Source organism: Xyrauchen texanus, unplaced genomic scaffold, assembly GCF_025860055.1.
Source record: "Xyrauchen texanus isolate HMW12.3.18 unplaced genomic scaffold, RBS_HiC_50CHRs HiC_scaffold_544, whole genome shotgun sequence".
NCBI lineage: Eukaryota > Metazoa > Chordata > Actinopteri > Cypriniformes > Catostomidae > Xyrauchen > Xyrauchen texanus.
Genome location: NW_026266516.1, coordinates 5,678 through 25,000, shown reverse-complemented (window position 1 = coordinate 25,000; position 19,323 = coordinate 5,678). Strand labels below are relative to the sequence as shown.

Here is a 19,323-nt window from a genome sequence, read left to right as displayed (position 1 = left end):
ATTCTTTTTTTTTTTTTTTTTTATTTTGCTCCTACTACTGGTTGTTACAAAGTCAAGCTTCTTGAGTTAAGGTTACAGATACACCCTGTTGCCACAGCAAGGTTTTAAACAGCCATTGAGACTTACTTAGTTTCCCTGACATTTTTGTGGGTACACCCGTAAGTGAGGAGGTCTTTGCTGAAAATTAATGCAAGATCATGAGATTTACTAAACCTAAACTCTTAAGAACCAATGTCCTCTGCATATTAATAAATTTTTTTAAAAAACTTGATTTGAGAACATTACAAATTTCTCCCAAAATCTCCTGTATCACCTTTATTTACAAATGGATCATTCAATTCTACATACCCATCATTGCCACGCTGGGCTGCAATATGGATTGGCAACAGTCCTGTTTTTCCAGGCTTGTTGGCATCTGCGTTTTGAGAAAGCAGGAACTCTACAATATCCTCATGGCCATTCTTACAGGCCTCATACAGTGCTGTGGCCCCATCTGCAGCCTGGCTGTTCAGATCTGCACCTGATGGAGAAATTAAATACAGGACTAGCCCATTTTTAGCAGTGCCAAATATCACACGTAAAGCCACAATTGATGGCCAGAGGGATTTTGTTGATCATGAGATCGAGGTTTAACTCAAAGACAACCCTGCATGCAAACCATTAGAATTAACTTTTGTTTTTTTACCATTTTTTAAAAGAAAGCGAAGTGCGTCCACTTTTCCACTTTGGGCTGCCACAAAGATAGGAGTGATTCCATACATATTGGGTGTGCCAACTTTGGCTCCAGCTTTAACCAGAATCTCACAGATTTCCAGATTGTTTCTGCACACAGCCTCATGCAGAGCAGTCCAGCCTTGAATACAGCTCTTATTCACAGAGGCACCATAGTTCAATAGCATGACAACCATTGCTGTGTTCTCCTTCTCACAAGCTAGAGATATACAGTATATAGAATTTATAACATTACCATCACACCACAGAAGGACATTTTTTTTAATAAGAATTTATATAAAATGCATTGCTGTGGTTAAAGACCTGGTTTGGTTATCCAGGTTTTTATAAGCTTTCACTATTGTGCCCTTGGTTAAAAGGATAGTTAACCCAAAAATGTAAATTCGGTCATTATTTACTACAGTCACCATTTAATTTCATTGTATGGAGAACTCAAATGTGACTGAGACTTAAATACAAAAAAGAAAGTCATATGGGTTTGGAACAACATGAGTAAAATTACATCACAGTTTTAATTTTTTGTTGAATTCTCCCTGTAACCTAAGGTTGCCCCTGTAATAAGGGTTCTGTAAGTAATTTTGGATCAATGTGATTGATAAATGAATAGTGGTACCTCTGTAAAGGGGAGTTTCCTTGTCATTATTGGCAATATCAGGGTCAGCCCCATTCTCAAGTAGAATCTCTGCACATTCACAATGATTCCTGGCCACAGCAAACATTAAAGCAGTCTGTTCCTTTAGAGTGCGCCGATTAATCATCCCAGGTTGAGCTATGAGAATGGGGTTCATTAACAATGCAAGAGCAATGTAAGAGTTGGGCTACATTTTTTGAAGAAGTGAGAGAGAATATAACTGCACAACTCAAAATATAGGCTCTTATTTTTCTTACCAACGTTTTGGCTGTCAGCCTTTTTCAGAGTTTGGCTAAATTATATGCAAAAGAGTAATTCTTAAATGAGCAGGAATAGTACTCTACCTCTCAGGAGAATTTTAATACATTGATCTTGTCCATAATATGCCGCCTCATGCAAAGGAATCCATCCATATTTATTTGGTGTAAGGAGGCTGCACTCAGGTTTCTTAACCAATAGTCTCACTGTTCCAACATCTCCATCCCAAATGGCCTTAACAATTGGCTCTATCCCCCTACAGAAGAAACCATTTTTATTTTGATGAATTAAGTGTTGTAGGTGAGAGGATGTTAAATATACCTCTGGTATGCAACAACCTTTTTTTGTGTGTTCATGTGACAAATTGGGAGTTTTGGGAGATTACACTACTCACTCTTCAGGCTCAGGTGTGACCTGCATAGAGCCATCATATCTTCGGTATGCCATCATTCGCTTGCCATTGCCAGTAATGAAGTGACTCTCTGAGATCACAGCCTCTGGATTTATTAATTCTCTTTTGGAGAAAAAAAAAACATGTTTAAATTATGAGTATTCATTTTATGCTTCATTAATTTTCAAGTGATTGCACCATCACTGGAATCATTTCACCATTGAAAGGGGATGGGACATCTGTTAGGGAATTGCTTCAACCTTTTTTCTAGTTTTCATCTGCTCCAACTCATTTTCAAAACTGACCAATGTTATTTAGGTGCACTCAGTAATATTTTGTGTATGTATTGTTGCTGCTGTCATGTTGCTCGAGTTGTGTTTGTGGCCTGCTTAGCATTGCTTATTTTTCTATTTTCAGCATTTTAATCTTTAATTGTGCATCCGTTTTTCCGCTTTTTAAACTTTTATTGCAATTCAACTGTGCATTCTGCGATTTTACATGGATTATTGCATCAATCTCAAACCCCCACTGCTCAGAAACCACCACCACAACAACAAACAACTGTGGTAATTCATGGCATCAGCACACATTATCACTACTTGTACTGCAAGCCACATGCTTACTATAGCTTCATCCATCAGCAGTGAGAAGATTAATGAGTTAGAGACACTCCTCTGAATGCTAGTGGAGGTCAGTGAGAAAGAGAAGCTGTTAGAGATTATTTCGGATGCAGGTAGTACAGCAAGCAACACACACACTTCGGTTTTGGCTGTAGAGCCCCCGCAGCAGGGCAGTTGGTTGATGTTTCAATGGCATACTTGCACAGAAAAGCAACACCACATTCTCGTTGCTGTTATGATTTTCAATTGATTCTCCCCACTAAGTGGTGCACCCACTGAGAAGCCTGTTGAAAGCGCCCTGGTTATAGGTGATTCTATTTTAAGGAGACTCCAACCACTATTATTGAATGTTTGTCAGCAGCCAGAGGGCCTGACATCAGATCAAATTTACAAGTGCTGGCTAAAGCTTAATGCAGATTTTCTAGATTGTTATTCACATCGCCAATAGTGATGTCCAGCTTAGTCAGTTGGAGATCACTAAAGATAACGTTAAAGAGGAGTGTGAACTTGCAAAAATGATGTCAGATAATGTAATAAACTCTGACCTCCTCCCTGATCGTCACAGTGATGAGATTTATAGTAGATTAATGTTACTCAATGGCTAGAGTGGTGTCCGGAGAATAGCATAGGATTTGTAGACAATTGGACATGGTTTTGGGGTAGACCTGACCTGCTAAAAAGAGACTGACTCTATCCCTTCAGGGGAGGTGCTGCTCTCTTCTTTAGTAATTTGGCTCACAGTCTTAATAGTGTTGGCATTTGTCTGGCGCAGGTCAGGAAGCAGACAGACTTGCTTAACCAAACATCTGCCTTGAGATGTCACACATGTCACATAAACCACAACACATTGAGACCCTATCACGTAGATATTATATAGAAACTGTCTACAAAACATAAAACCATCATTTAGTAATTTAGATTTGATTGATGCCAGACTAGAAAAGTTAAACATCTTGAATAGATAGGGCTACAAAGCACTAACTGTTAATGAAATTATTACAGATCATAGTTTGGATTCACTCTTTTTGACAAAAATCTTAAATCTGATGAATATATTAGTCTTAATGAGTCCCCTATGTTATTGTTATAAACATAAGCCTACAATTTGCAGTGATGTTCTTTGTGTTACTCAGAGGTCAGGACACAAGTTTAATTATTTTGAAGTGATAGTGCTTAATGTGATATCGTCTGATATAAACAAAAATCTCTGTCGAGAATTTGCTGATTTTCTAGTAGTTACTATAGAGTCCATATCTCTTGCATGTTGTGCTTGGCTAAGGTCACTCAATCTATGCTGTGCTAGCGATCAGGTAGAACTATTCTTTTGACCACTGAAGATAGCTTCACTAATAATCTTCCAGATCTGTCTCAAATATTCAATAAGCCAAACAGTTAAGGAGAACTTTATGTATTTACGGAAAATATGGATCTTTTCTAGCGCTGTATATAGTGTCACCCCCCTTTGATTAAAGAAGGTTAAAGAGAAAAGCCCTTCACCATGGTACAATGATCACTATCATGTTCTATCATAAGTGAGCAGCTCGGAAAATGGAACATGAGGGGAAAAGTACAAAAGAAGAGGTGTTTTGCAGTGCATGTAAGGATAGATTCTCTAGCTACAGACAGGCTAAAAGCTGCCAGGTCTGCATATATTTTATTTAGATAAATTGACAAGGAAAAGAGCTTTAACATTGTTTAAACAACTGGAGTCTTATGGATTACTTTTATGCTGACTTCATCTTCTTTTTGGAGAATTTAGAGTTCTGGTCACCATTCACTTGCATCATATGGACCTACAGAACCCAGATATTCTTCTAAAAATCTTTGTTTATGTTCAGCAGAACTAACAAAGTCATACACATCTGGGATGGCATGAGTGTGAGTAAATGATGAGACTATTTTCTTTTTTTGGTGAACTATCCATTTAAAGTGAATAACATCTACACCAACATTATTCAATTTGTTTTTATGTCTTAACCTCGGGATACATATCCTAATATATACCAGAGCCTGCCAGATCCTGCTTCAGTCCGGCACGATGTCCCACTCCCCCCGATATGCATCGAGTGATGACTACTAACTGCAGCCTGTACCCAGTGCTGGTCCTCTCTATAGGCAAACTAAGAAAGTTGCTAAGGGCCACCGATCTGCCAGGGGATTAAACATTTTTTCACTGCCTGAACCTTGAACTTGGCCCTCACCGGATATGAACTATCACAAGCTTTTAGACAGACTGAGATGCCCCCTCACTGACCTTTGCCTGCATCATCTTGGTCATAGGATGGAATACACTCTCTTAAAGGGTAACTAAACCCCTGCTCAGAGTCTGACTCCACCCACTAGCAATATTTGAAAAATGCTCGAAAAGTGGGAAGACCCCAGCGGGGATAGAGGGGACGAACCGAGGGCGGGGCTGAGCGGGGGGGGGGGCGTGCACCTGAGACCCGTAGTGACAGATTAATTGACAGCTGCTGTCAGACTCTAAAATGGAGAGTGACTGGAGTGACGCAAGTAGCTTTGCCACGGAGCGGTCTTTTGAAGTCGAGGACCTTTCTCCCCCACCTTCATCTGAAGTGGAGGAGGGTGAATTGTCTGTGGACACAGGGCCGTATACCTCCAAATAAAACTATACAGGTAGTCAATACCGTAATACTATGTATAAGGGTGCAATACGTTTAACACTCCCGCATCGCAAATGCGCGTTTGTCGACCCCAGAGGATTAACTTTAGCCTAACCATAAATTGTGATTCAAATATATATGATCACTCACCTCAAGACGCCGCTGCGGTGGTGGAGTCCATGCAGGAGGAGCAGCGTTTGGCACTGCGTCGCTTTTCAGCGTGAGCTGTTTGGAGAAGCCCATTTCCACCTCCATTGCGTTGGAGAAGCAATCCCGCGTAAAATGCAGTATGCACACTCCTCCAGCTCTAGGCGGGAACTCGCGGTCTTCCAGGCCAAGGACATGCAACCACTGGCGCCTAATTTCCAAGTCTGCTGGAAAGCTATACAGTCCAGCAGTGCTGTTGCAACCAGAAACACTACACCTACGTACCATCCTGACCACTGTACTAAATACAGATAATCTACGCTAACTTGAAGCTATCCTAACTGATGCAATACTATGCTACTAACTAACTATGCTTCTAACAATACTACACTAACAAATATGCTAATTAACTACCTAGGCTACACAAAATAATCTAAATAACTATATAAATGCTATGCTAAATAGATGCTAAAATACTCTATCCTGATCGTTTTCAATACTCGCAATTCCAACTCCTGACTCGCTACAGTGGTTTTGACGAAACGAGATGGTTTTTATACTGCCATGGGCCTGGTAGCTCGTACCAAGGGCGTGGTGAGCTGGAACCTGCTTACGTCAGCTGTCACCGGTTACGTCACGAAGTACCGCAAACAGCCAATAGGAAAATTCAACTGCAGTAGCCACCGTTCAACCTGAAGAGGGCAGCACTCAGACGTTTTACACCATATATTGTAGAATTAAAACACTTTATACACAAATGTCAAAAAAATTACTTGAATCAATGACCATGTCACAATTCCCTTGTTGTCTGCCCTGGTTTCACTTGTCTTTGTCCGAACTACATTTCCCACAATCCACCTGCCGTCATCACTGCCATTTTGTGTCATTGTTCACACCTGTTCATCATTTGTATTATCCTGTCCTTGTGTATTTAAGCCCTGTTTCTTGTTCACTCCTTGTCGATCGTTGTATGTTGTAGCCTGGTATGTGTCCTCCTGCCCTATTGTTTTAGTTTATGTTTTGTTTCCCCATTGTGGGCTTTCCTTTGTGTTTTGCCTGTATTCTAGTCAATAAAGATAACTGCATTTAGATCCTCTCTCCTCGCTGCCTCATTCTTAACAGACCAGTACTATAAAAGCCCCATTCTTACTGATCATTAACTAAAAAAAGTTGGTTTAGGGTTTAGTTACCCTTTAAAATCGAATACATAGACAATAATTTAATTGCCAACTAAAGACTTCGTCAGCCAAACAACAAAAGGAAATATTACACATTGTTAATTTATATTGCCATTATATTCATGCTGTTTTCCAAGAGGGGAAATGGCCCTCCTGTGAGCCTGGTGTCCCGTGAGGTTATTTTTCTCAGTTAACTAACATTTTATGGAGTTTTGTGTTCCTTAACACAGTCGCCTTATATATTTTTTGAAGGCTTAATCTACAATCACGTTTTTCATCAAACCGCACAATGATGACAAAAAAACATTGTAGACATTACAGCTCCATTCTTGTAAAGCTGCTTTGAAACCATTTGAATTGTGAAAAGCGCTATTCAAATAAAAAAATACTTGATGTTGCATGGACACCTAGCCGCATAGATGCAGCATCATACAAGAGCTAATGTTCTTTGATGATTTATTCCATGTGTGAAAGCATTTACAGTTATCTCAATGAACTGATTAAAGTATTTGACAAAACAATGCCACACAGTGTTTGATTTTTGTTTATTTTTAAAGTTGGAAATCAACTTCAGGGGGACATGACTACAGTATATATTTAAATATATGTGTATGTACACTCACCGACCACTATATTAGGGACACCTATACACCTATTTATTCATGCGATTATCAAATTAGTCAGTCGTGTGACAGCAGTGCAATGCATAAAATCATGCATATACGGGTCAGGATCTTCAGATAATGTTCATATCGATCATAAGAATGGGGGGAAAAATTTGGCCTCAGTGACTTCAACTGGGACATAATTTTTGGTACCAGATAGGCTAGTTTGATTATTTCTGTAACTGCTGAGATTACTCCGAATGGTGCCAAAAACAAAAAAACATTCAGTGAGCGGCAGTTCTTCTGCAGCCTCAGCTGTCTGTTCTTGGCTGAAAGAAGTGGAACCCGACGTGTTCTTCAGCTGTTTTTGCCATTCGCCTCAAGGATTGACATGTTCATTCTGAGATGCTGTTATACTCACTACTATTGTACAGAGTGCTTATCTGAGTTACCGTAGCCTTTCTGTCAGCTCAAACCAGTCTGTGACCTCTCTCATCAATAAGGCATTTCTGTCTGTAGAACGGCCGCTCACTGGATGTTTTTTGTTTTTTACCACCATTCTGAGTAAACTCTAGAGACTGTTGTGTGTAAAAATCCCAAGGGATCAGCAGTTACAGAAATGCTAAAACCAGTCCATCTAACACCAAAAATCATGCCACTGTCGAAATTACTGAGATAATGTTTCCCCATTCTGATGGTTGATGTGAATATTAACTGAAGAAGTGCTGACACACAATTGGCTGATTAGATAATCACATGAATATGTAGATGTACAGGTGTACATAATAAAGTGGTTGGTGAATATATTAGTTAATTTCTGACTTCTAATAATGGGTCCAAGGGCATCAGGAATCAGTATGTCTACAGGAAGAGTTTAAGCCTCTTAATGTCAGATTACAGGGGGAATCCAAAGAAGTGAATTGGGGCACAGTAAAGGATAGTGTCTCTATTTTTATACATTATGACATGTGAACTTCTTGCAGTACTCCACTTGGACCACTTTCTAATGTTGTATTTTGCCATTGAATGAAGAGGAACAGGTGTGAAGCAGTTGTGTCTGCCATCTGAGAAGTTGCTATGCATCTGTAAGTGATATTGTGATCCTCCCTGTGAGCTGCATCATCAAAGCATGACTGGAAATTTCACATGGCAATACATTAAAATGCTTGTTTTGATCTTATCAAATGCATGTTTTCATATTTTTTACATTGAAAAATTACTGCTCAAGGAAATCACCCTGCATCCTCATAGACAAAATATATTTTTATTTTCTGGATTACATATATAAAATAAATATCTGTTGAAAGAAAAGTATGTCAATTTAAAGGTGAAACAAGTTGAAAATGTGTGCAGATATTTTACAGATATGCACTCACCAATTTAAGAACAAAGTGACCTCACCATAAGTCTCACTTGATTTGTTGTTGTAGGTCCTGCATAACCTAGGACTATGCAAAATGTGTTTATTGTTTTTCAGCTGGTTTTGTGAAAGGCAATCTTGGCTTTACTCAAATATGGAAATTTTGTGTGAGAGTTTTCTGTGCACATAAACTTGTAAACATACACAAATATGCAATTTGTTGTGAATGAATCCCAATATTAGTGAGATTTAAATGTAACTTTGTACCTGGGGGGATTGGCAGGGCATGCAGTTGGTGCAGGCTGGTGCTGCTGAGGAAGACGCAATGGTGGAACTGGCCGTGATGATGCTGGCCTGTTCAGAGCAACAATAGGCTCGGTGTTTTCAGTCCCAGACACAGAGCTATGGGTATCAGTAAGACTGCGCTGAATTGCCAGCTGTAAGAGCTCATCATCAGACAGGTTGCTATAGAGACTGTAGTCAGCAAATTCCATACTGGTTCCTGTGATACCCGGCATAGACACTCTGGCAGCAGCCATGATGGATTCTGAGCATCAAGACAATCAAAACAAATCAATTACATAATGAAAGAAACCTGCCTGACAAACATCTGTTATACAGTAGCATTGCTTACATAGTCATCTACAGATATGCATTTAGCAGACACTTTTATCCAAAGTGACTTACAAATAAGCAATAAAACAAAAGCTTATCATCCAAGGAGGCAATAATATGAAATTGCTCCAATGCAAAGTATCACATTTGTGCAGAGAATTAAAAGCACAGAGGAAAGTGAGAGACAGTAGTGAAAGAATAATTTGAGATTTTTTTTCCTGTTTTGTATAAGAAGAGGATCGTCAGTTTTAGTAGGATTGGGTCAAGTGGTCATGGAAGCGAAGCATCTTTAGATGTTTCTTAGAAGTGGCGAGATAATCGGCTGCTTGGTGCAATTGGGAAGGGGAAGTGATTTTGTGCCTCTCTGAGATGGTAGCATAAGGCGCCACTCACCTGCTGATTGCAAGCTTCTGGAGGGCACATAGGGACAGATTTACAAAACAGTTGTGCCATATTTGCGCATGGTATTTCAACGTAAATACCGGCATCTTATTCACTAACCTGTTTAGCAGGTGCAATCAGTGCTATATTTAGTCATTGCCATTCCTTTCCACACAAACACTCCTCCTTTCTCTGTAGGCTCATTAAAGGTTGCTTTTCATTCACAAATCTTTGTGCAATTTGCCCTGCACAATTTACATTGCGCTATTACTGCCAAAGGAAAGTAGGCAGTAAAATAAATTTTCTTTAAAAGACATGTTTGTGTACATTTTCAACCAATCATTTCAGCAGTAATTAATCAAATATATATCAAATGATGTTGAAGAGTGTTCTGCATGTTTAAAAGGTGATCCAGGTGTCTGGATTGAAGTGATGCTGTTCATTGCTTTTAGCGGGTCCAATTCATTCTTAGTGAATCTGTCATATGGTGCTTATAAAGCGACTAAAAGAGGGGTGTAGAGCCATTAGCTATTCTATATGTGAGTATCAGTGCATTCAACTAGACATGAGCAACCACTGGCAGCCAGTGCAGTGAGATTAAGAGAGGCATGACGTGCACTCTCTTGGTCTTTTTTAGATGAATACCAAACATGCCGTCCCATTCTGGATCAGTTGCAGAGGTTTGATTGTACATGGAAAAACCCTGCAAGAAGAGCATTGCAGTAGTCCAGTATCTAAATAACTGGACAAGGAGTTGTGTAGCATACTCAGATATAGTGGGAATGGTCTCATCTTTTAATTTTGTGCAGTTCAAATCTGCTTTGCGATGTGATCTGTGAAGTTCAACTGATCATTTACCGCCTACTTTCTGTGGATGGTAATAGCACAAATTGTGCTGTGTTTTGTGAATAAGGTGTATGTAACGCAGTGGAAAGGAGAAGGCGAGAACCGGCTTGGCAATGTAAATAATATTTGAATGATAAACTTAAACAAAAGACAAAAACACACACATGACGGACATGCCCGTAAACGATCTCTCTCTCCCGCACCATATACCGCAGTCGGCCTTTATCCCTCTCAGAGGCTTGATTAGCCTGATAAGGGAAATCACGACCCGGCCCCGCCCTCCGCCCTGCCACAGGGTAATCTATTATGAGCCTAATTTACATGAAAAAGGAGGCATGTTTTTCGAAAATATTACAATGCAGTGCTATTTCTGCATTAATGCCTGGTTAAACTAGATTGTGGGTGGTTCGTGAATAAGACGTAACTTTTCAGTGAGTTCGCCTTTGAGTGTTGTGATTTGATGGTAATTTAGACATATTTTTGGTAAATTATGATTTTAGCAATTTTATGAAATTGCTGTACTATGTGATTGCCAATTTGAATTGTGTTTTGCAAGTCATAAGTTTAGCTGCATATCTCGGCCAATTGTTTAATTGAAAGATCCCAAAGTTTAGTATCTATTCAGGCCTATTTATGATTCAGCATATACAAATTGAACTCTGAAATTCATAGCTTCATGCACTGTGACCTTATTTCCCATCAATTTCCACTGTAGAATGCAATTATTGATTTTGTGAAATGCAGACCAAAGAAGAAAATGTGCGTTTCATTTAATTTCACAGAATGATAAAGGAACAAATAATTTTAATCAAAGAGTTAGATTTAGTACCATGACTGAATGACAATTGTACAATATTAATGTACTGATTTATCCGGTTACTTTATGATCACTTTCTTATTAAACACTTATCACACCATAAAAAAATTTAAAAAAACTTACCCAATGTTTTTCACAATGTTTTTTCCCTTTTTTCTCTCTTAATTGATTCAGGTTTCCTGAACAAAAGTTGAAAGTTTTTCTTAATGTTCAGTGTAGCACACTTGACACTTGTTTGCACGGAGACCACTTTAGCTCCCTGCCTTTAACTGTCGCCCCACACCCGACTGTTTAGAGTATGTTTTGGGAGAGTACATGTGATATGTACTGTGCCAAGTTTTTTAACCTCTTGGCTATGGCTGCTCTTGAGTGGTTGCAGACCTAGGGTCTGTGGGACAGAGCAATAGTGCAATGACAACAACAACAACAACAACCACAGAAAAGTGCATCCAGAAATATTTGATCATATAATACCTAATATTGCAGAAAACTAATGTTGAACTAGATTTATTCACATAATAAACTGATTTGGGGATGATTCCCTCAGTAATTGAAGAATTGGTGGTGATTTTTTTCACTTTCCTTTTTACATTAGTCTTTTTTGCAACATATTGTTTTTCTTAGTGAAGCCTTTATTGCTTAACAGGGTTAAACTGTTACACTGCATTTGTTGTGTCAGGTTACAGACGAGCCAAGGTTACAAGACAAACAAGACATGAAATAACATTGTGTCAATAACTTTTTTTTTTTATAATTTATTTATAGGCAAATCTGTTGTGTTAAGGTAATGTGGACATATGATCAAGGTTATGAACTTGCATACTTTCTGAATGGTCAGATATAACAGTGTCTTTTTTTAGTACCATTGCAAGATAATGAATATTGGACAAACATTATCAAATAATCAAGAGGGTTGTGTGAAGTACATTAAGAAGGTCTGTGGATTTGCACTGCAGTTGTGTCTCCTTGCTGTTCATTATTAGGTCTTCCAGTGGTCTAAAAGGAGACACCTTTGGTATATTTGGGCTGTAAAGAAACTTCTTGAGTCTACTCTACCTTTGTTAACTGTTTCGTTTTCTTAGCTCCAGCAGTTTCCATATTCATTTATTTATTTATTTTTTAAACATGACAAAACATTTCACAGCTTGATATATTTCTAAAATATTTTTCTTTTTAAATATGTGTTTTATTTTCTAAAAGGACATGATTATCTTAGGTTGAAGTTCAGATCAAAGTCAAAAAGTCAAAGTGGTAGAGTCTATATTTACATGTGTCTTGCATAAGCATTTGAATTATGGCTGGCTAATTATAGAGCTTATCTACACCACAGTTAGCTGCATGAGTTAGCAGTATGAGATTAGAATGTTGCAAGGTGAGTAGTGCCATTAAACATACACATATCACAAGACCTTCAGCATTCAGTTACCAATGAACAATTTTACCTCTTATTTAAGGTTTAGTTTTGTAACTGTGGCTGGTTCACTTTACCATGCTGCTTATTTGAGCTACATAACAACTGTGCTTTTGGTTAAGCAACTCAATCCCCACCCTCTCTCACACACAGCGAGAGCAACTCTCTGATTGCCTTTCAGTAGACCTAATCAAATTTTGTTTTGATGCAAAACCACATAGAAAGTCTCAAACAAAGAAAAAAACACACAGGAAATTCACAGGAATACTGATAATGCTTGATGCTAATCCATACACAAAGATGTACAACATTTATCTGTATAAGCAGACAAGTTACATCATTGTTGACTAATTTACAAAACTAATTTAGTTCATTGTACTCTGTACATCTTTAAAGCATTAAAGCAGAAAATTCCTTCAATTACCTAATGCTTTTCTTTAAAGGATTACATTATATTTGTAATGTTTCAGTATTTTTGCTACATAGTTTTTGAAGAGCAAGAATGAAGGTTCTGGACTTTGACTCCCTTGTGTTACGGCAACCAGAAAAATCCACTTAAGATCATCCACTTAACCAGAAAAAAATACACTTAAGTAGTCACCTTATAAAATGCCTCAGTGTGGATGTAGATTTTGCTATGCATGTACAGATAAAATTACATATTCTAAAAAGCTGACATAAAATTGTTGTGCATATTATACATTTGAATATTATTTTAAATTCTATATGGTGTATGGAGAATAACTACCTTTACAAACATTATAAACCTAATAATTTGCATTTGGCAGCTATTTTCAGATATCTAAAAAAAAAGATTATCTAAATTGAATTACACACAAAAAAGAATACAAAGCAACATGCTCTGATAATAATTAAGAATGTTGTTCATCACAGGTTATCCTTAAATGTTTCTTGTTCATATCTCAAAAACTTGATTAGTCTCCCTGGTAGAGGAAGAGCTTTGATTAGTCTCTGTCTGTGGACTCCCATCCGTTGACGAATCTTGAGTCTGCACAGATGCATCAATCTACAAGGAAGAACTGAAATAGAAAGAGTTCAGGTTACTTATAACATTTTACATTTTTAGTTCTGAAGTTTAAAACCTAATTAAGCTGCCTTAAGTGTAATTTGTCAATTCTGCAAATAAAGAGATCAAATAGAATGCTTAAAGGGATAGTTCACCCAAAAATGATATTTCTCTCAACATTTACTCACCCTCATGCCATCTAAATCTCACTTCACTTTTTTCCTTACGGAAGAACACAAACATTTTTTTTAAAAAGAAGGTTGTATGAGGTATCTTTGTCTATACAATGCAAGTCAATGGGGTCCAAAACTTTAAAGCACCGAAAAGGACAAAAAGGCAGCATAAAAGTAATTCATACGAATCAAGAGGTTTAATTAATGTCTTCTAAAGTGATACAATCACTTTGGGTGGGAAATCATTCCTTTTTTTACCAAAATTCTTCCAACTCTTCTATGTATGTTCAGACGAGAGCTGACATGTGCTTCATTCAACAGGAAGTTCTCACGTGAACATTTATCCTTTTTGGAGTTTGAAAGTTTTGGGCACTACTGATTTACATTTTATGGACAAAAGACCTCATTTTTGGTCGAACTACTCCTTTAAGAGATATAAACAGTAGACATACCTGATCTTTCTTTAATATGGGCCCAATCTGTGTTGCTATCCAGGTGTTCAGTTATTCTCGAGCAGAGTTTAACATTACCAACATAGTCAAGTAACATATCTATGATGGGTCCCACCCACCCACAGGCTGAAGGAGCAGAGATTATCTCACAAAACTGTTAAATAAATAAAATAAATTAATTTAATTTAGAAGAAAATAATAAATTAAAATCTAAAGAGACCATCATCCTTTAAAATAAAACATGTACCTGTACACAGTTGTCTGATGGTTCATCATTCAAATAATAAATTGATTCTCTCCCATTTCCTCTTAGCTTTATGGGTGGATGTGTGTTACTGCCGTATTGACAGCTAAAACATGATAGTGCATCACATCCATTGTCCATTAGGTACTTAATCATTGCCAAGTGCCTCACGCAGAAAACTAAAACAGCTGGAAAGCTGGTGGAATGAGTTGGAAGCAGTGCATTGACATTGGCACCATGCTTAACCAGCAAGGTCACAATTTCCATACATCCTTTCCTCACAGCCACTAGCAGGGGGTTGAAAATGTCCAGGTTTGGGTCGGCACCGGCCTCTAATAGCATAGCAGCTGCTTCAGTGTTTCTATTTACCACAGCCGAGTACAGAGCTGTGCTGCGACGATCTTCATACATCTTTGACCAATCATCTGACAGCCTGGCGTTGACATCAAATCCAGTCTCAATCAAGGTCTCTAGAACATCATCTCTGTTACGTTCTGCGGCAAAGTGGATAGGACTAATGCCAGAACGTCTTACTTTTGCCATATTAGTTTTAGGGATTAGGATGGAAACAATGCTGAGGGTGATGAGAAATAGATAGAGATACAGTATTTAATTCCTCAAAAACAAATCAATACCTAGATATGTAAGTGAAGAAACAATAGCCTACCTTAGTAACAGAATAGTTCACCCAAAAATGAAAATCCTGTCTTCATTTACTCACTCTTATGTCTTTCGAAACCCATATGACTTTCTTCCGTAGAATACAAAAGATGTTCATAGTGCAATGTCCATATCTTTTCCATACAAAAGACGTTATTTTTGACCATGGCTGTCAAGCAAGATTTTCAGTAAATAATTACTTATATGTCAATCTGTTTCCTCACACAAAGCAACCATATGTCTTCAGAAAACTTGTAATATTGTGCATGAGTCATATGGATGACTTCTATGAAGCTTTTATCGTCCATTTTGGAGCTTGTCCGAATCTGGTCCCCATCCTGTTTTATTGTATTCAGGAGAGCAGCGTGAACATTCTGCTAAATGTTTACTTTGGTCTTCCATGCTGGAAAGAATATAGGCTTGGACTGACATGTGGGCAAGTAACTGATGACAGAATTTTTATTGTTGGGTGAATAATACAAGTAGTTGAATATGAAATGAACTTTTAAACTGAAGCACTAACCTTTGATGACCATTCTTTGCAGCAGCATGAATGGGAAGTAATCCAGTCTTGTTGGGTTTGTTAATATCTGCTTTTCTTGACAGGAGAATCTCAACAGCTTCAACATGACCATTTTTAGAAGCCTCAAACAAGGCGGTGGCATCATCGTTTGCCTGGGTATTGATATTTCCTCCTAAAGAAGGAACTGATCTTAATCGCTTAATCACAAGACTAAAATGTATAGTAATCACTAGAAATTATTTTCTCATCTTACAATCATAATGATACTTACCGTTTACAATTAAGAAGTTAAGCACCTCAGCTGCGCCACACTGAGCAGCCACAAACAGAGGGTCAATGCCATAAACATTTCTGACTGAGAGCTTTGCCCCTGCTTGTAGCAACATCTTACAAATCTCTATGTTTTTGTTTCTCACAGCTTCATGTAGTGGAGTCCCACCTTGAGCACAGGTTGTGGATAGTGAAGCTCTAAACCTCAAAAGAAGACCCACTATCTCTTCACTTGCTTTCTCGCATGCTATAAAAATCAGCAAAGTGATGATTCAGACCTCTTTCCATGCAGTTGTAGGCTACAGTTGGACTTCTCAAAACAACAAAATACATACCTTTGTGCAGAGGTGTCTCCCTCTGGTTATTTGCAATGTTGGGATTAGCTCCTTCCTCTAAAAGATGTTCGACACAAGAAACGTTTTTGCGACTCACAGCCAAAAGAAGTGGCGTCTGATTATTATTTGTTCGTTTGTTGATTGTATCTGGCCTGGCTGTGGGAAAGATGCAATACTGAACTATGTGGGATATGATTCTTGTCAATGTGCTTTTTGAGTCTTGCCTGGACATAATTCAGAATTGATTCATTTCTCACCTTTGAGCAAAATCTTAAGGCACTCAACATGACCATAGTACGCAGACTCATGAAGTAGTATCCAGCCATCTTTATTGGGTTCATCAAGTGTTTTAGATTTGGAATGAATAATGTTTCTTAAAGCCTCTGCATCCCCTCTCAAAATGGCTGAGAGAACAGGGTCTACATCACTGAAAGAACAAATATGAAAGTGAGTCTTAAAAGTCTTGTGGATGAGCTTTACTCCAGTGAATATTTATCAGAGTAAGTTTATTTTAGATAGACAATTTATAAATAACTACGTACCTTAAATTCTTGGCTACAAATAAAGCTATGAAAATTTTTCCCCTTGGAAATATATACAGTATATGAGATCTTTCCAGACACTCACTTCAAAGGCTCCACTGTGACCCGTAGGTGTCCATTCTGCCCTGTCCAGGCAATAATCTTTCCATTGTCTTTACTGATAATATGGTTTATGGTATCTCTGTTGATTTTTACACATTTCTCACTAAAAGTAAGACATTTAATAAAGTTACATTCAGACTCAATAATAATATTGGTTTAGTTGTCTAATTATTTGTTTATTTGAAGCATGTGGTAGTGCTGTATGACACCTCAAAAAAATCACCTGGGAGGGTTGGCAGAGGCAGCAACAGGTGGGTTTGTTTGGTTAGAGTTGCATGGTGGCTGTCGTGTAGCTAAGGGGGCAGTTGGTTGTGTGTGGGCATAGAATTGCCCATTCTGCCATGGAGTCATATTGGTATCAGTTAGACTTCGTTCAATAGCTATCTGCAACAGCTGTTCTTGAGACATGTGTGTGTAAGCACTGTAGTCATCTAGGTCATTATTTGTTGTCCTTGAGGCAGGCATTGTCAGTCTGGCAGCTGCCATTTTGCACCTGGAATGGTGAAGTGCTCAGTCAAAATACCAACAAGTCATACTTGTTATAACACAAACAAATGTAGCACTGATTAGTCAGTTAATAATACTTGAAAATATCTCTACAAGGGTAACTTCTTGATTCAGAAAAAATGCATTTGATGGTCAATTTCACACAACTAGCTCCAAACAGTTCTAATCCTAATGCTTAAGAAGTTGACCTACCTTTCAAAGGATATCAATAGGAGTCTGCAGGAGAGGCCGCAAGGCGGTGTAAGTTTGTAATGATAATTCTGATCTTAAGAAGTCCTCCTTCTCGACTGAGCTTTATTGCTGTGTGCTGTCTTTATGAAGAGTCTGCATATAGGTCTTGATTTCATATCATGGGGTAAACAAACTGATTACTTTATTAATATCTTTGCTTAGCTAGCATGATTACGAGAGCATGTCTGGTTTAAATGTAGCGTGATCTTTGCATGTGGGCCAAGAAACTGCAGGAGAAGATCTACCAGAGTATAATAAAAGGTTTACTACCATAGTATTACAAAAGGTTTACTAAGTTTGGGTGTATGTGAGTATTTTCCCATTAAACTGGAAAATATAGCCTGAATAGGCTTCCCTGAATGGGCTATAATAAATAGAGGTTCAAATTTAGCAATACTGCAATTCATTCAGTGATTAAATATGTTTAAGACATTTTCTGAAACAATTTAAACATGTTGTAACATGCAGAACAAGCACAGGTGTGCTGCTAATGTACTGCAGCATGTCTTGAAAATATAATAATTTTGCCTCTTGCACATTTGCATCTGCAACTGTGAAATTAGATTTTTTTGCATGTACACTATAGACATTCCTACACTGTACTATACAAATTTGCACAATGTCTCCTGATGTATCCTATAGTAATTATCACAATTGAATATATTACAGGCTATGCAGCTTTAAATAATTTTTTATTTACAAATTTTAAATGTCACTTTCTTGACAGTCTTCATGAGGTCTAGTGTTTGAGTGACCTTATTTTTAGAGGCAGCTGTCTTGAAATATTGCATGAGCTAGCTGTATTTTCCAATGACGCTGTATACATCTGAGATGGTCTCTTGGCCTAATTAATGACTCAGATGTTTTCAACTGAAGCCCTGTGGCTGTAGTTTGGAGCTTCAAAACAGTGCAAGCAGATTCTTCAAATCTGAAGAAAATATATACTGAAGAAATGTCATACATATAAATATATGACAATCAGAAATTAATTCAATATAATAAAAATAACTGACTTCATCAACCCATTGGTTCCTCAACACTATCGGTACATTGGCACCACCAACTGGTTAAAATATTTCCAACATATTAGATTTTATTCACTCTCCACTGACCTGATCATACATTTGCTATAAAAACCCTACGAATACAGAACTTGTATACATTTGTAAATTAATATTAGATATAAAATTTAATATTGCATTCAAAACGAAAATAAAATAATTTTATATTTGATGTCAACATTAGTTAAAAAAAATCTATATGACTAAAAATTTTCTATGATTGTTTTTTTATTTATTCTGAACCTTTATTTTCATAGCTAAAGCATTTCCATTTACATTGTAAGGTTTATTATCGCATAAATTGTTACAGTAAAACAAACAGTTTGTTACATGGATTACAGTTACACCTTTTTCTTCCTGAAAATATTTGGCTTCTTATTTACTGACCTGAATGAACAGATATATTATGTCCTATCTGTACTTTCATTTCATCCATGTAAGAGCAAATAATCCACTGAAAAAAAAAAACCATTTCAATGGAGTGTGTGGCTGATCAGTGAAGTAGGCCTATTACAAATACACAAACATTTAACACGAGGAATTAAATTTTCCTTTATCTTTTGACATATAAGAGTTCATTCCA

General features: G+C 37.6%; 2 protein-coding genes across 3 annotated transcripts; both read right to left on the bottom strand.

The window, feature by feature from the left end:
* Positions 1-34: 34 nt before the first annotated feature.
* Positions 35-11,477, bottom strand: LOC127642315 (ankyrin repeat and SOCS box protein 2-like). Of its 2 annotated transcripts, XM_052124919.1 has the most exons (8): positions 11,326-11,477; positions 8,811-9,090; positions 2,016-2,135; positions 1,708-1,877; positions 1,346-1,501; positions 686-931; positions 349-520; positions 114-177 (listed from the first exon to the last, which is right to left on the bottom strand). In XM_052124919.1, the coding sequence occupies exons 2-8, from the start codon at positions 9,080-9,082 to the stop codon at positions 123-125; spliced, it is 1,191 nt and encodes a 396-aa protein (XP_051980879.1). In that variant the 5' UTR covers positions 9,083-9,090; positions 11,326-11,477; the 3' UTR covers positions 114-122. The 2 variants fall into 2 exon arrangements, with proteins under 2 accessions (XP_051980878.1, XP_051980879.1); XM_052124918.1 differs by having other exon boundaries at positions 35-520.
* Positions 11,478-11,813: 336 nt separating this feature from the next.
* On the bottom strand, positions 11,814-17,761 carry LOC127642316 (ankyrin repeat and SOCS box protein 2-like). Its single transcript, XM_052124921.1, has 10 exons — positions 17,641-17,761; positions 17,165-17,434; positions 16,925-17,044; positions 16,555-16,724; positions 16,298-16,453; positions 15,964-16,209; positions 15,693-15,864; positions 14,513-15,083; positions 14,266-14,419; positions 11,814-13,653 (listed from the first exon to the last, which is right to left on the bottom strand). The coding sequence occupies exons 2-10, from the start codon at positions 17,425-17,427 to the stop codon at positions 13,502-13,504; spliced, it is 2,004 nt and encodes a 667-aa protein (XP_051980881.1). The 5' UTR covers positions 17,428-17,434; positions 17,641-17,761; the 3' UTR covers positions 11,814-13,501.
* Between the last annotated feature and the right edge of the window lie 1,562 nt (positions 17,762-19,323).

Coding starts and splice junctions, on each gene's coding strand:
- LOC127642315 (XM_052124918.1), bottom strand. CDS start 9,082: ATGGCTGCTGCCAGAGTGTCTATGCCGGGTATCACAGGAACCAGTATG. Junction 2,136..8,810: donor TGCCCTGCCAATCCCCCCAG/GTACAAAGTTAC, acceptor TTTCTCCAAAAG/AGAATTAATAAATCCAGAGG. Junction 1,878..2,015: donor GTCACACCTGAGCCTGAAGA/GTGAGTAGTGTA, acceptor TTTCTTCTGTAG/GGGGATAGAGCCAATTGTTA.
- LOC127642316 (XM_052124921.1), bottom strand. CDS start 17,427: ATGGCAGCTGCCAGACTGACAATGCCTGCCTCAAGGACAACAAATAAT. Junction 16,725..16,924: donor GTCACAGTGGAGCCTTTGAA/GTGAGTGTCTGG, acceptor TTGTTCTTTCAG/TGATGTAGACCCTGTTCTCT. Junction 16,210..16,297: donor GGAGACACCTCTGCACAAAG/GTATGTATTTTG, acceptor TGATTTTTATAG/CATGCGAGAAAGCAAGTGAA.